The 12,732-nt window shown below is 23.7% G+C and overlaps 4 protein-coding genes across 4 annotated transcripts; 2 read left to right on the top strand and 2 right to left on the bottom strand.

The window, feature by feature from the left end:
• Positions 1-658: 658 nt before the first annotated feature.
• MKS88_004564 (aminomethyltransferase) lies at positions 659-2,290 on the top strand (the record flags this gene model as incomplete). The annotated part of the gene is made up of 1 exon (XM_067217750.1): positions 659-2,290. The coding sequence occupies one exon, from the start codon at positions 659-661 to the stop codon at positions 2,288-2,290; it is 1,632 nt and encodes a 543-aa protein (XP_067072147.1).
• A 500-nt stretch (positions 2,291-2,790) lies between these two features.
• Positions 2,791-3,855, bottom strand: MKS88_004563 (DER1-like protein; the record flags this gene model as incomplete). The annotated part of the gene is made up of 1 exon (XM_067217749.1): positions 2,791-3,855. One exon carries the CDS (start codon positions 3,853-3,855, stop codon positions 2,791-2,793), a length of 1,065 nt encoding a protein of 354 aa, XP_067072146.1.
• A 2,328-nt stretch (positions 3,856-6,183) lies between these two features.
• Positions 6,184-8,883, top strand: MKS88_004562 (uncharacterized protein; the record flags this gene model as incomplete). The annotated part of the gene is made up of 1 exon (XM_067217747.1): positions 6,184-8,883. The coding sequence occupies one exon, from the start codon at positions 6,184-6,186 to the stop codon at positions 8,881-8,883; it is 2,700 nt and encodes an 899-aa protein (XP_067072145.1).
• A 1,174-nt stretch (positions 8,884-10,057) lies between these two features.
• On the bottom strand, positions 10,058-11,662 carry MKS88_004561 (syntaxin-6; the record flags this gene model as incomplete). The annotated part of the gene is made up of 7 exons (XM_067217746.1): positions 10,058-10,131; positions 10,255-10,292; positions 10,405-10,511; positions 10,699-10,740; positions 10,841-11,045; positions 11,286-11,360; positions 11,622-11,662. The coding sequence occupies 7 exons, from the start codon at positions 11,660-11,662 to the stop codon at positions 10,058-10,060; spliced, it is 582 nt and encodes a 193-aa protein (XP_067072144.1).
• Between the last annotated feature and the right edge of the window lie 1,070 nt (positions 11,663-12,732).

The raw sequence follows: 12,732 nt of genomic DNA, 5'->3' as shown, positions 1-12,732 counted from the left end.
GCACAAAAAAAAAAATAAAAAAAATTAGAAAAGCCTAATCAAATACCTGCTCAACACACTTATACTCTTTTTTTTTTTTTTTTTACCTTTTTTAATAATTTTTTTAGTTATTATTAAGCCAAAAATATTATTTTGCTTCTACATTTTGTTTATCATCCTATCTCATCTCTATATATGTAATGAACAAATATTATATATACTTTCAAGTGTAAAATATAAATATACACAGAAGAAGAACATACATATATGTTCGCTGTTATTCGTAATTTTTTTTTATAAATACCTATAACATACTCTATTTTACTTATTTTTCAAGAAATTCGTCCTGTTTGTATTAAAAGAATCTTTCTTTAGAAAAAAATGATACATGATTGACATTGAACTCCTTTATAATATTATATTTAACTTGAAAAGAATGAAAACAAAAAATGAATGATTTAACGTTTTCTTGTGAGAAAATGTATATACATATTTGTAAATATATATATATCCATGAAAAATATGAAATTAATTTATTAAAAAAAAAAGGAAATACTGATACACATGTTATAGTATTGAACATACATGAATAGTTGTATTCATATATATATATATATATATATATTTGTATGTGTACTTGTATGTACACATAAAATAGGTGTGAAATTTAGAAAATTCAATGAATAAGTACAATCTCTGTAAGTTAAAAAATAGGACGCTCATTCAAGTCTGCGGTTCAGATTCTTTTAGGTTTCTTCAAAGTTTGACAACAAATGATTTAAGCAAAATAATGAATGAAGAAGATATTACGTTAAATAAGAAACTACTCAATAATATATTACCTAATAAGTCTGATTCAAGTATATATGATAAAATTAGTAACCCTAGTACAAAATATAAAAAATTAACGCAAGGTTTACCCTCCTTATTTTTGTTAAACAATGGAAAAATATTATTCGATTGTTTTATATATAATATAGAATATATTCATGAAAGGAATTTCTTTAGGTTGTTTTACATTGACTGTAATGTGGAAATTGTAAAATTAATATTGAATGTATTAGAAAAACGGAAACTATCATGTGATGTTTATTTTAAAGAGATGACAAATATTGATGTTTACCAGCTCTTGCCTTGTATATCATCTTTAAGCGAGAAAAGTCTTTACGATACTGGAGATGTTAGTAACAATAATGATAATCATACAACTAGCATTCCCCAGGGAGGTAGTAGTAGCAGTATCACGTATGATGGTAATAGCAACAGCGTGATAACTTTTCATAATGATTTTTTAAAAGGGTTCAACGGAGAAGGTGCCCTTTTCTACTCTCGGGATCAAAGAAATGACCTTCTAGGATACAGAATATACGAATTGCGCAAGAAAGCAAAAAATGGGTTGCATAAAAATATGTGCGAGACTATAAGTAGTAATGGAAATACTAAGGAAGATAAAAACGTTAGAAACTATATTTACGAAATTAATAATGGAGTAATAAATGAAACCTGTGATATACTACGCAAATTTGAAGCAGAAGAAAAACGGAAAATTACGGAAATCTTCATTTACGATTATTTCAAGCTAAATTTAGGAATAATTGAGAATTTATATTCAAATTATACATTTTTTAAAGAAAACACACGAAATAATATAAATGATGCTAATACAGCTAATAATAACACAACAATAGATAGTGGTTGCGTTTTAAATAATAACAAACGAGCAAAAAATGAAAGAGATTTATTTTCGTTCAAAGATTTGTCACCTTTTGATCTGAATTATGATAAATTAAATTATTTAACGAAGGATAAAGGCTGTTATGTGGGACAAGAAGCTATAAACAGAACTAGAAATAAAATATTTATAAATAAGTATCAACTGTTGATATGCATTAATTATGACTATTATAATATATTTCTTGGAAATTCCCATAACTTAAATAAAGTTATACAGGACGATTTTATCTATTACAATTATTTAAAAGAAATATGTGATAAGAATTTATTGAGGTCTTCTTTTTTTTTACTAAAAAATGCCTTAAAATGTGAGGAAAATGTCATTAATTATGAAAATCAGTATAATGTACTTATTCAGGATAAGCACACAAACAGTAATACTCTCTCTAATAATATTATTGGTCATGTTTTTTATTATAACCATGTAATGGGTCTATGTTTTCTAATCAAAAAAAAAATAAATCTTTTAACACAAAATTTATATTCTGTTTCTTCAAATATATACATTAAAAACAAAGTTAACAAGGAAAGTCATAGAATTTGTTTGTTGCCATTTAAAAACAATAAAGTCTTTTAATTCGACATGGGTGTTACAAACAGCCCTAAATCCACGCATAAATTTGTACATATATATATATCTACCCATCTATCTATCTGTCTATCTATCTATATCTATCTATCTATATCTATCTATCTATATCTATATATATATATATACATATATACATATATATATGTGCGCATCTTCATAAGTATATACGCTTGCATATACGAAGAAATGACAAAATTACAAAAAAAAAATTTAGACGAGAATTTATAAACAGAGGTTTTAACATACACATGATAATAATGGGTGAATGATAAAAATCTGAAATATGGCTATAAATTAAGGAATCCAGATTATCAATATCATATGTTGTTTTTCCACGTACGTGTATGTATCTATGCGTTCATATATATACTTATACATATCTTCACGGGGTTTTCCTGTATAATTTCCTGCAAGTGTATAGGAACACACGCAATGTGCTATGGATGGCTCAACATACGAAAGGAAATGTGCTCAATGCATTAGCCTTAAAATAATTCATCTGAACTCAACGAATCAAGGTAGTTTTTTAAAAATTTTGGAATTTTGAAGAACTTTTTATTGTAATTTTCATATAAGTAAACATTTAGAAGATAGTAAATGGATCCGCTTGTTACACCCAATATTCCGGATAAGGAGGCTTTTAAATTTTGTGCATGCAAAATATCAATAAAAATTGATAAATATGGTAAATATATATTGTAAATATGTATTCCAAATATTAAGTTAGATTTTTGATAAGGTTTTAGCATACAGTTTACAAATAACAAAGACTTTAATAATGCGGTTGCGTAAAACGGTTTTTTCAAGTAAGAACATAGAACAGACAAAATAGTAATTTGTGATAAATAAAAGGAAAAAGTTTCTGATGAGCCTAAGGATTTTTCTAATTCATGGCTTTGCAAATATAACATATAAATATTTGTTAACACATATAATGATATATCTCCATAAAATAATGCTGATGTTATAATTCTATAAAATTCAAAAGCTCTTATAACTCTTTTACTATGCAGAGCAATATCTTCAGGTTTTATACCACCTATATTAAGTGCTACTAAAATTAAAGAAGATGATATAAAAATTTTCGTTATAATCTTCGTAGTTTTATACTTATATAATAATGATTCTTTTAGGTTGTAAATATACTGCTGGAGTAATTTTTTTTTTTTTATCAAAAATATTTGTAATGTTTCGTTCTTGTTTCTTCTTTTTATGCCTTTTTCATTATTATTTATATGTAAATAATAGAGTTTATTTTTCTTTTTATTATTTAAAAGGTCGTTAATTTTTTTATCATGTATGTAACTGTTATATAGGTTAATTCCTTTTTCCTTTTTTTTGGGAACTTGAATATACAAAAGTTTCCTCCTTTTATAAATTACATTGTTAAAATCATTTTGGAACTTTCCCCTTATTTCGTCATGTATTATGTTGTATGAATAGCTATTCTTTATTTTTTTTATATCATACTGCTTCCTGCAATATACACTTATATTTTTAATATGACTTATATATATAAAAATTAAAATTAAGTACAGAACAATATTCATTTTGTATCTTTGTTTAATATGTATATACAAAATACAATGATGTATTTTCCGTTTTTGCATTTACACATTCCTATGTTCACATATATACAAGTAAAAGCGTGTGCCTTATTATATATTACTATGAACGTCCGAAGTAAAACACCTCTTACAGTCATATACTTCAAATATTTAGCTTCAAAAGAAAAGGCACTTTTTATTTCTACATTTTTATATAGTTCTTTTATGGGTAATCTGACTTTATTGTTACTTAATAGGATTTCTTCAATTCAAAAAAAATTTTTTAATAATTAATATTTTCCCATTAGCTGTTTTCATTTATTTTAATATTCGTATATTATTATTTTTTTTAGCATTACTAGCCTTTTTGCAACTTGTTTTATATTACATATTTGTTTGGCTATATTTCGTTTTTATAGTTATCTCCAAGAGTAATTGTTATTACATGTTTACGAGAATTTTTAAGCGAATAAATATTCAAAAATACACTATCTTTAATTTAAATTACCATATGAGAATAACAAATATGTATAAATGTATACACATATTTTTATTTGAGTGTTTTTTTTTTTTTTTTCAAGCATTCTTACACACATAAAAGCCATTTTAAAACAGATAATACTGAACGCTACATTAGTTTTTAATTTGTCATATTTTAAAAGGTAAAATGTGTACCCCCTATACGCATTCACATATGTATATATATAGGTAAACTGCCTAGAGAAATAGTTGTTTAAGCAATGAATGTTATTTTTTGCTCGAATATATAGCATGTTTTCGTTTCTTATCCAATTAAATTAAACATAAAAAATTAAAGTATTTATAACAAAGAAGTGGAAGGAGCTACGTCATTATTTTTTTTTTTTTTATTTATTTGTTTTGTTTTCCTTGTTTCAGATAATATTTTTTATAAACAGAACATATTACGTATGTTACCATAATATTCTATGGGAAATTGCAAAAAAAAAAAAAAAATACGGGAGTAGAACAAAATTTTTGTTTAAAATTAATGCTGGTTTATATTTTTAAATAGGACATATCTACTGTGTATTATTATAAATCGCTAGTTAATTTTTTTTTTTTTTTCCTCTGCTTTTTACATACTAGCAAAATAATATTTTTAACTACGTGATGTATATTAATAAACTCTGTTTAAGCAGATAACATATTTTTAACAATGAACACTCACATATGTCATTATGATAGTTTACATTAAACTATTAGGGATATTTCCTTAAAAATCTAGGCCCAAATATTGTTTTGATATTAATGATCTTTTTCTATAAATGCATAGAATGAGTGTAACTCCTTTGAATTGTATAAGGTTGCTTAAAAGGAAATGCAAACAATAGGAAAAAAGCACGTCTTTATTAATTATATTACGTTCATATTTTCATTAAAACAGAAATGTGCCAAAAAAAAAAAAAAAAAACACTTCCATGCATATAGGATATGGATATATAAATTCAAAATATATATGTTATTGTGTATACATTATAAAATAATATTAATATTTATTTCATGTAAGGTTTTCTTTTAATCCTATAAATATTGCTTAGCGATGTTTTTCAAAAATAAAGAAAATAAATTTTTATTCAAAAATACATTTAATATTTTAGAATTATCGCCCTCTAATTATTAACCAGACCAGAGATTTTTAGTAATATTTATTTTATTTTATTTTTTTTTGTACTAATACAAAAAATGACACCTTAAAAGGTGTAATTGAATTTATGATATATATAAGTATGTATTTTTTTTTTTTAAAATAATTTTATAATATTTGTCCAGCGATTTTTTTATGCATTTTATTACAGAAGCCGTAAAAATTTATAAATTCATTTTATTTTAATGAATGAAAAAAAAATAAAAAGGAATGAGAAAAAAAAAAAAAAAAAGGAGGAATGAATTATAATTTTATAAAAAATTTCTAAGAAATAATATATTTTAATTAAATTTTGATAAAATGTTTTCTTTGCGTACTTAAAAATTTTCCGAATATTTTTAAACACCGAAAGGGGAATAAATTGGAATTTTTTTAAAATCTGAAACAAAAACGAATATTGTATTTACAGTATATATTTTATATATAAAAGTATGTTTATATACCCATAAGCAACTGTACATACATATATAAATAATTTATATATATGTTTGTTGCTGCTAAAGGAAAACACAAGTCATTTGTGGAAGAACCATTAATGCTAAGAACAATAATTTTAAAGGGAGAAACATAAAAAAAAAGAAGAAAAAACATTATTATATAACCAAACAAGAACATACAAGTACATAGTATAGGCATATATTTATTACAGAAAAAAATATCCTTTAATGGAAAATCTTTTTACTATAAATATAAATCCAGATGAAAATGTGCGCTTAAATAATAAAACAGAAAAAAATGATTATATAAAAATAAGAGTAGATAAGGCAGAAGCTAGTAGTTATGAAGAGAGTGATAATAGTAATAATTTAATATCAATTGAAATAAATGAAATATGTAAAAATGATCATTTTGATTTACTTGGTGAATTAAATGATAATCAAATTAATGAATATGAAAATACAAGGAAGAACATCCGTAAATATGTTTTGAAATGTTTTAAAGAAGACGACATTATAATTGATTTCCCGAAATTTTGTGGAGAGGATATTTTTAATGAGCATATCTTAGAAAAGAAAAATTTTAAATTAAATTTAAGAAAAGATAAAATTAATGATATAATTTCATCATCTCAAGAAAAATTAAAAAAAAACAGGAAATCGGAATTAAACAGTAGATACTATTTTGATAAGAACCTTTTTAACTTTAATGATACGGATGAAGGCAACTTTGTAGATTTAATTGTGGGCAGTGACATATCTTTAGACGAAATTGATAATCAAAGCAAAGATAAAGTTAATGAGGGGGAAATAGGAACTGAAGAGCAAGAGTTAAAAGAGAGGAGCGGAGATACCAAAAATGGAACTAACGAAGAAGAAGTTAATCATGAGCGAGTTAGCGAAGGAAAAGTTAATGAAGAACAGGTTAACGAAGGGAATGGGCATAATAGTAAGGGAGCGGATGAAGGAATAGTTAATGAAGATCAAGTTAACGAGGATAAATTAACGGAAATTAAAGAAAATGACATAGAAAATCACTACAAAATAAAAGAAAATTTTCCTTCAAATAACACTGGTTTGAATAAGAACAAAATAGAAAATGGTTTAATAAAATACACAGCAAATATAGGAAGTACTGTAAATTCAGGTGTTCATGTAAAATTAAGTAATGTAATGGAAGAATTTCAAGAAAAGATAAAAAATTGGCTTGTAAAATTCCCATATCTAAATTCCGAAAACTTTTTTTTTCATTTATATTTTCTAACTGAATTATATAGAGAAAAAAGATATGTTTGTCAGAACTGTGGTTCCTTTGAATGTGATAAAGATTTTGCTTTTAGAGATAAATGTAAAAATAAGTACTGTTATATATGTAGTAAGCATGTGTTCGGGCAAATTTGTCATAATACTAAAACACAATATATGGTATATAAGGCTAATGTAATGCATATATTAGATGAATTTAAAAATTTGAAATATCCTTACACATATATGTCATGTTTAAAATGTATGTCAAATGATCATTTAAAATGTGGAAAACCACCATTTATATTTGCAAAATATTCGTACAACCTGAGAAGTAAGTTTAGCTATAAATTGAATCCAATATATTTCGTTTATTTGAAAAATCCACTTAATATATGGACTGTAAATAATCCCATTAAGGATAATTTTAAAAGTGAAAAAAATTATAGTCAAAAAGTTATAACAAATACTGCTGATAAACCAATTAAAATTTATAATAATAATAATAATAGAAATAGTCATATAAATAGCAAAGTAATATATAATACAGAAAGGTCCATACCTCATCTCATACAGAACAAAAACAACAATATTAACAATCACAGTAACAATTTAAATGTGCATAATGTAGAAAGCGAAAAGGACGAGAGTGATGAGAATTATGATCTTGCTGAAACAAAACGTAGTGAAATTCGTATAAAATATTCATTTAATAATAATACACGAAAGTATAAACCAAAAAGGAATTTTGAGATATATAATTTAGACAATGATTATCATCATAATAATAATTTAAATACAAATAATAAAAGGCACAAAAATATTCATCACGACAATAATAATTATGTTAATAAAAATAAGCTCTATCAAGGTAGTACTATATATGATAACAACAATCAATATAACTCATACAGTAATCAATATAATTATAAAAGTAATCCTAGAGAACGAAGTAACAGTATTTATTATGAAAATAATTTTGTTCATGATGGGAATTCATATAAAAATTATTCTTCAAATGTTCCCCAAAATAGTAATAGACAATATAGTAGGCATATACATAATCAAGATAATCATAACAGTAATCATTATAACCATAACAGTGGAAACTACGATAATGACAGTTATGACAATAATAAAAATCAGAAAATAAATAAATATTACCATAATAACAAATATAATGAGGAAAATAGCAAATTAAAAGTTTATAATAATTACGAAAATATCAAGGAAGGACTATATAAAAACGCAAAATTTACAAATAGCACATATAATAATAAACCTCAGAATAATTCCTTTTTAAATACGAGTATTAGTAATCATATGAGTAAAAAGAGTTCTTCAAATAATTATAACAGTTCTTCAAATAATTATAACAGTTCATCAAATAATTATAACAGTGCATCAAATAATTATAACAAAAATTCGAATAATTATAACAACTGTTCAAATATTTACAACAATGCTTCTAGTAATTACAACCAAAACTCGAATCATTACAACAGAAGTTCGAAACATTACAACTGCGAATATACGCCTAATAAAAATTTTAATTATACTTCTAAAAACAATAATTCAAGAAATAATTATAATAATCTTAACACTAAAAGAGATAACGGTACAAACAAAAATGCATATAGAAATACGAACTCCAGTAGAAATACTTATAACAACTATCATTAAGTTAAATTATACGTGTATATATATATATATATATATGTGAGTGTGAGTATATATGTTCGACATTTAATAATTCTTTAGTGACAGACGGTTAGAAAGCACAAGTAGCGTTAAAAAGTAAAATGATGCGGAATTTTTAACTTGCTCTTCTATTTAAATTTGTTCATTCAAGACGTAAGTCTTTCTTGTATGTATATATATTTATATGTACAGTGCATATACGTCGTACAGTTGTTAAAAAAGGAAGGATATATAAAATGCTCACAACGTTTTAAAATATATATTGCCTTAACATTCTTTTGAGGTTTCTAAAAAAAAGGTAAACCTATGTGGTACATATATATATTTCACATTAATTATTATTAATAAGATTTGAACATAATGTACGTGTCTTGTATGTATATACATACAACTTAAATAAAATTTGTTTACTTAAAAATATTAAATTAATATGTATTTATCATATCTGTGATACAAGCTTACAAAGTTTTTCGCTTATTTTTATCGTTATTATATAGAATAAAAAAAGAAAAATGATTAGTGGAATTTGTTAAAATATTATAATAAATAAATAAAATGAAAAAAGTAATATACTTAGGAAAAAAAACTTTCCCATTTTTGTTCTAATACATTTCTTGTAAATACACTTCCGCCTTATTTATTTGTTTTTTCTACTAAACCTTCAAGAAAAAATATCTATTCACTTTTTGAGATATCAATATAAACAAAAAAAAAAAAAATTAATAATTATCATTAATCTTATACTGAATAAAAAGGTACATACTTGTTTACACACATATAAATGAATACAGTTTGATACAGAAAATATGCTCAGTCTTCTTTTCATCTTCCATGTTTAAGGCCAATTTTTTTAAGTTTTTTATTTTATTTTTATTTTTCTTCTTGTCGGTATTACTATTACGAAACTACAAGCACAATTAATAAAAAAAAAGAGATAAGTGTTAGATATATTATTAATGATAAAACCTTTGAATCTAAAAAAAAAAAAAAAGAGGTAAGAAAAAAAAAAAAAATTATATAAAGTAAAGCAATACTTTAATTCGATTCAATTTGTAGGAAAAAAATACCTATGTTGTACTGTTTCATATACAGTTAAGATAATAGTATCTCTTAAAACATTTTTTATAGATAATTTGTTATTAATATTCTTAATAGTTCATTTTATATTTCTCTGACTATTTGTTTTTAGGTAATCCGAGATCTTCCTTGTTACAAAATTCATTTTTTCATCTATAAAAGTAAAATAAAAAATATATAATCAAAAATGCAAAGTGCATTTTATGTATATATTGAGCGAAAATTATTGTATACACACAAAAAATATTTAAAATTTTGTTTTTTCATTTAACTAACTTGAATTATCCATTTCGTTCTCTAGTTCGTCAAGTAGTCTATATTAATAAAAAATGAGGAAGAATAAAAAAAAAAGAATAAGAGCTGGAATGAACTGATGAATAGGAACATTTATTTATTTATTTTTTATTTTTTTGTAAATGTACTAACTTTTGTTGATCCTTTAATTCTGTGTTGATTGTGATTGCAGCATTGTGCAGCCTTTCTGCGGATTCTGCTAATTCATCTAGGTCGTCATCTTGTCTTTTCTGTACGACCTGCGGATAAATGAGCGAATATATATATATTATCGTAAAATATTAATTTTCGTCTTTTGGTGTGTTGATAAATGTGTGAAAAAAAAAAAAGGCCTTGTTCAATATTCACTGAGATGACATGCGTATAAATGTTCCTCTCATTCATTGTTTAATTTTATCATTTTTTTAATCTCTTAATATAAATTACATCGTCATAGTCACCATTCATATAAGTATTTGAACTTAAAACCTGTGATAAAAACAAAAAGATTGAAAAAATTTATATGTGCGAATTAAATTTGTGTGTATTTATTTATTGTTGTCTTGCATTTTTTTTATCCTTTATTAACCTTATAGGTTAAATTACTGGTTATATCACCCAGAATGATACGAATTTTTTTTATGGATTGTGATCTGCTTTCAAGTTCTTCAGATCCAATATTAAATTTATATGAATTTTTCTTGACAACATTAACAGAATTATCCAAGTCATCTAGATCTTCATTCAAGTATTTTATTTCTTCTTTTATCAAAAAATATTTCTCTTTTGCTAAGCTGAAATGAAAGCAAGCGTGCATTTTTGAATATTCGTTAGTGTGTACGTTTGTGAATACGTCGTGTGTATGCTATGTACATTGTGTATATACATTGCGCATATGTTCTATTTATGTATGGACATGTGTAAAATGAATTAAAACATTATTTAAAAACATGCTTGGCTTGTAAAAGAAATAAGGAGGGGAATTCGTTTGAAAATATGTAATAATAAATTACGAAATAAGAAAAATATTTTACATGGAATTCTTGTCAGGCATACTATTCCAGTTATTGTATAAACTCTGCAGCTTACTTACTGAGATATCAACTTCGCTAAAAAGGGTCAATGTATTGTTTTCATGTAATTGATATTAACATACAGATATTAACATAAATTTTAATAAATTTGCATTTATACTTCAATACCCTTATTAATACTTGTACACTTAAATGAATCAATGTTTTGATTAATATATTTAACTGCAAATAGGATTAGCTCACAATACAAATATGTGCATAAGTATTATTACATCTGTTTTACGAAATAAATCTTGAATATATACAAATTTTAAGTCATTTTTTTTTTTTTCATACTGTTTTGCCTCATGAAACGGATCAACTTTCTCAATTTTCATTGTTATCTTTTATCTTGTCTCTTTTTTTTTTCTTTTTTTATTCTTTTTCAATCATTAAGAAGGATTAAAATGTATTTTATAGAGAAAATAACAGAATAACATGCGCGCATTTCTACATGCCAATATATATATATATACATATATACATGTATGTTTGTGCACATATACTATATCTTCTTCTGTTAAATATACTGTTAAAACACATCAACTTTTTCCTCCTAATTTTTCTTTTTATCTTTAAATTTTCTTTGAATCGGAGAAACAAATAAATTCCAAATGTGGTATAGATTATATAAAAAAATTGAATTAGTAAGTCATAATGAAAAGTTAAAATAAAAAAAATAACAATAAATATATTATCCTAAATTTATAAAAAAAAATAAAACAAAATTATTATTTTTCCTTTTTTCAAATTCTTACTAAAACAAAAAATAAAAGTTGTATTCTATTTTTTGGTTATATATATATATTCCAAATTTTTTGTTCTGAAGTGTCTACTAGTATAAAAGGGATTCAAATTCATGTTTTTTTTTTTTTTTTTCTTCCTCTCTTTTTCTTTCTCTCCATATATATATATGTATGTAAAAGAGTTAACATGTACTATAATTTTAAAAGATATATGATTTCTCATTTGCTTTTATTTTTCTTGTATCAAGAATTTCAATCAGTGGTTTTATAATATTACATAATGTACTTTTTTTTTTAAAAATATTGTAATTATATTGTAATTATATTGTAATTACATTTTAATTAAATTGTATTTAAATTGTGTTTTAACTTCATGTTTTTGTTCTAATAAAAATAGTATTCCATATATTTGTTCTAAATGATTTTATTTTTTCAGTCTGCTCTTTTTTGTTAAGGAAAAATAACTATAAATTTATATTTTAGAAAACCATGGAAAACCCAAAAAGGTTTACACTTCCAAAAAGAATAATAAAAGAAGAAAACAAAGGACAACAAGTAAAATGATACAAAGTAAAAATGAAAAATAAAAAGCTAAAATTTAAAACATTGTCATAATTATGCTTTTGCAAATATACGGCAAAAATTGTGTAATTCGCTATATT

The sequence above is a fragment of the Plasmodium brasilianum genome, chromosome 12 (assembly GCF_023973825.1).
Source record: "Plasmodium brasilianum strain Bolivian I chromosome 12, whole genome shotgun sequence".
NCBI classification, from domain to species: Eukaryota; Apicomplexa; class Aconoidasida; order Haemosporida; family Plasmodiidae; genus Plasmodium; species Plasmodium brasilianum.
The sequence above is the reverse complement of the archived record's forward strand: the minus strand, read 5'-3'. Positions and strand labels throughout refer to the sequence as shown.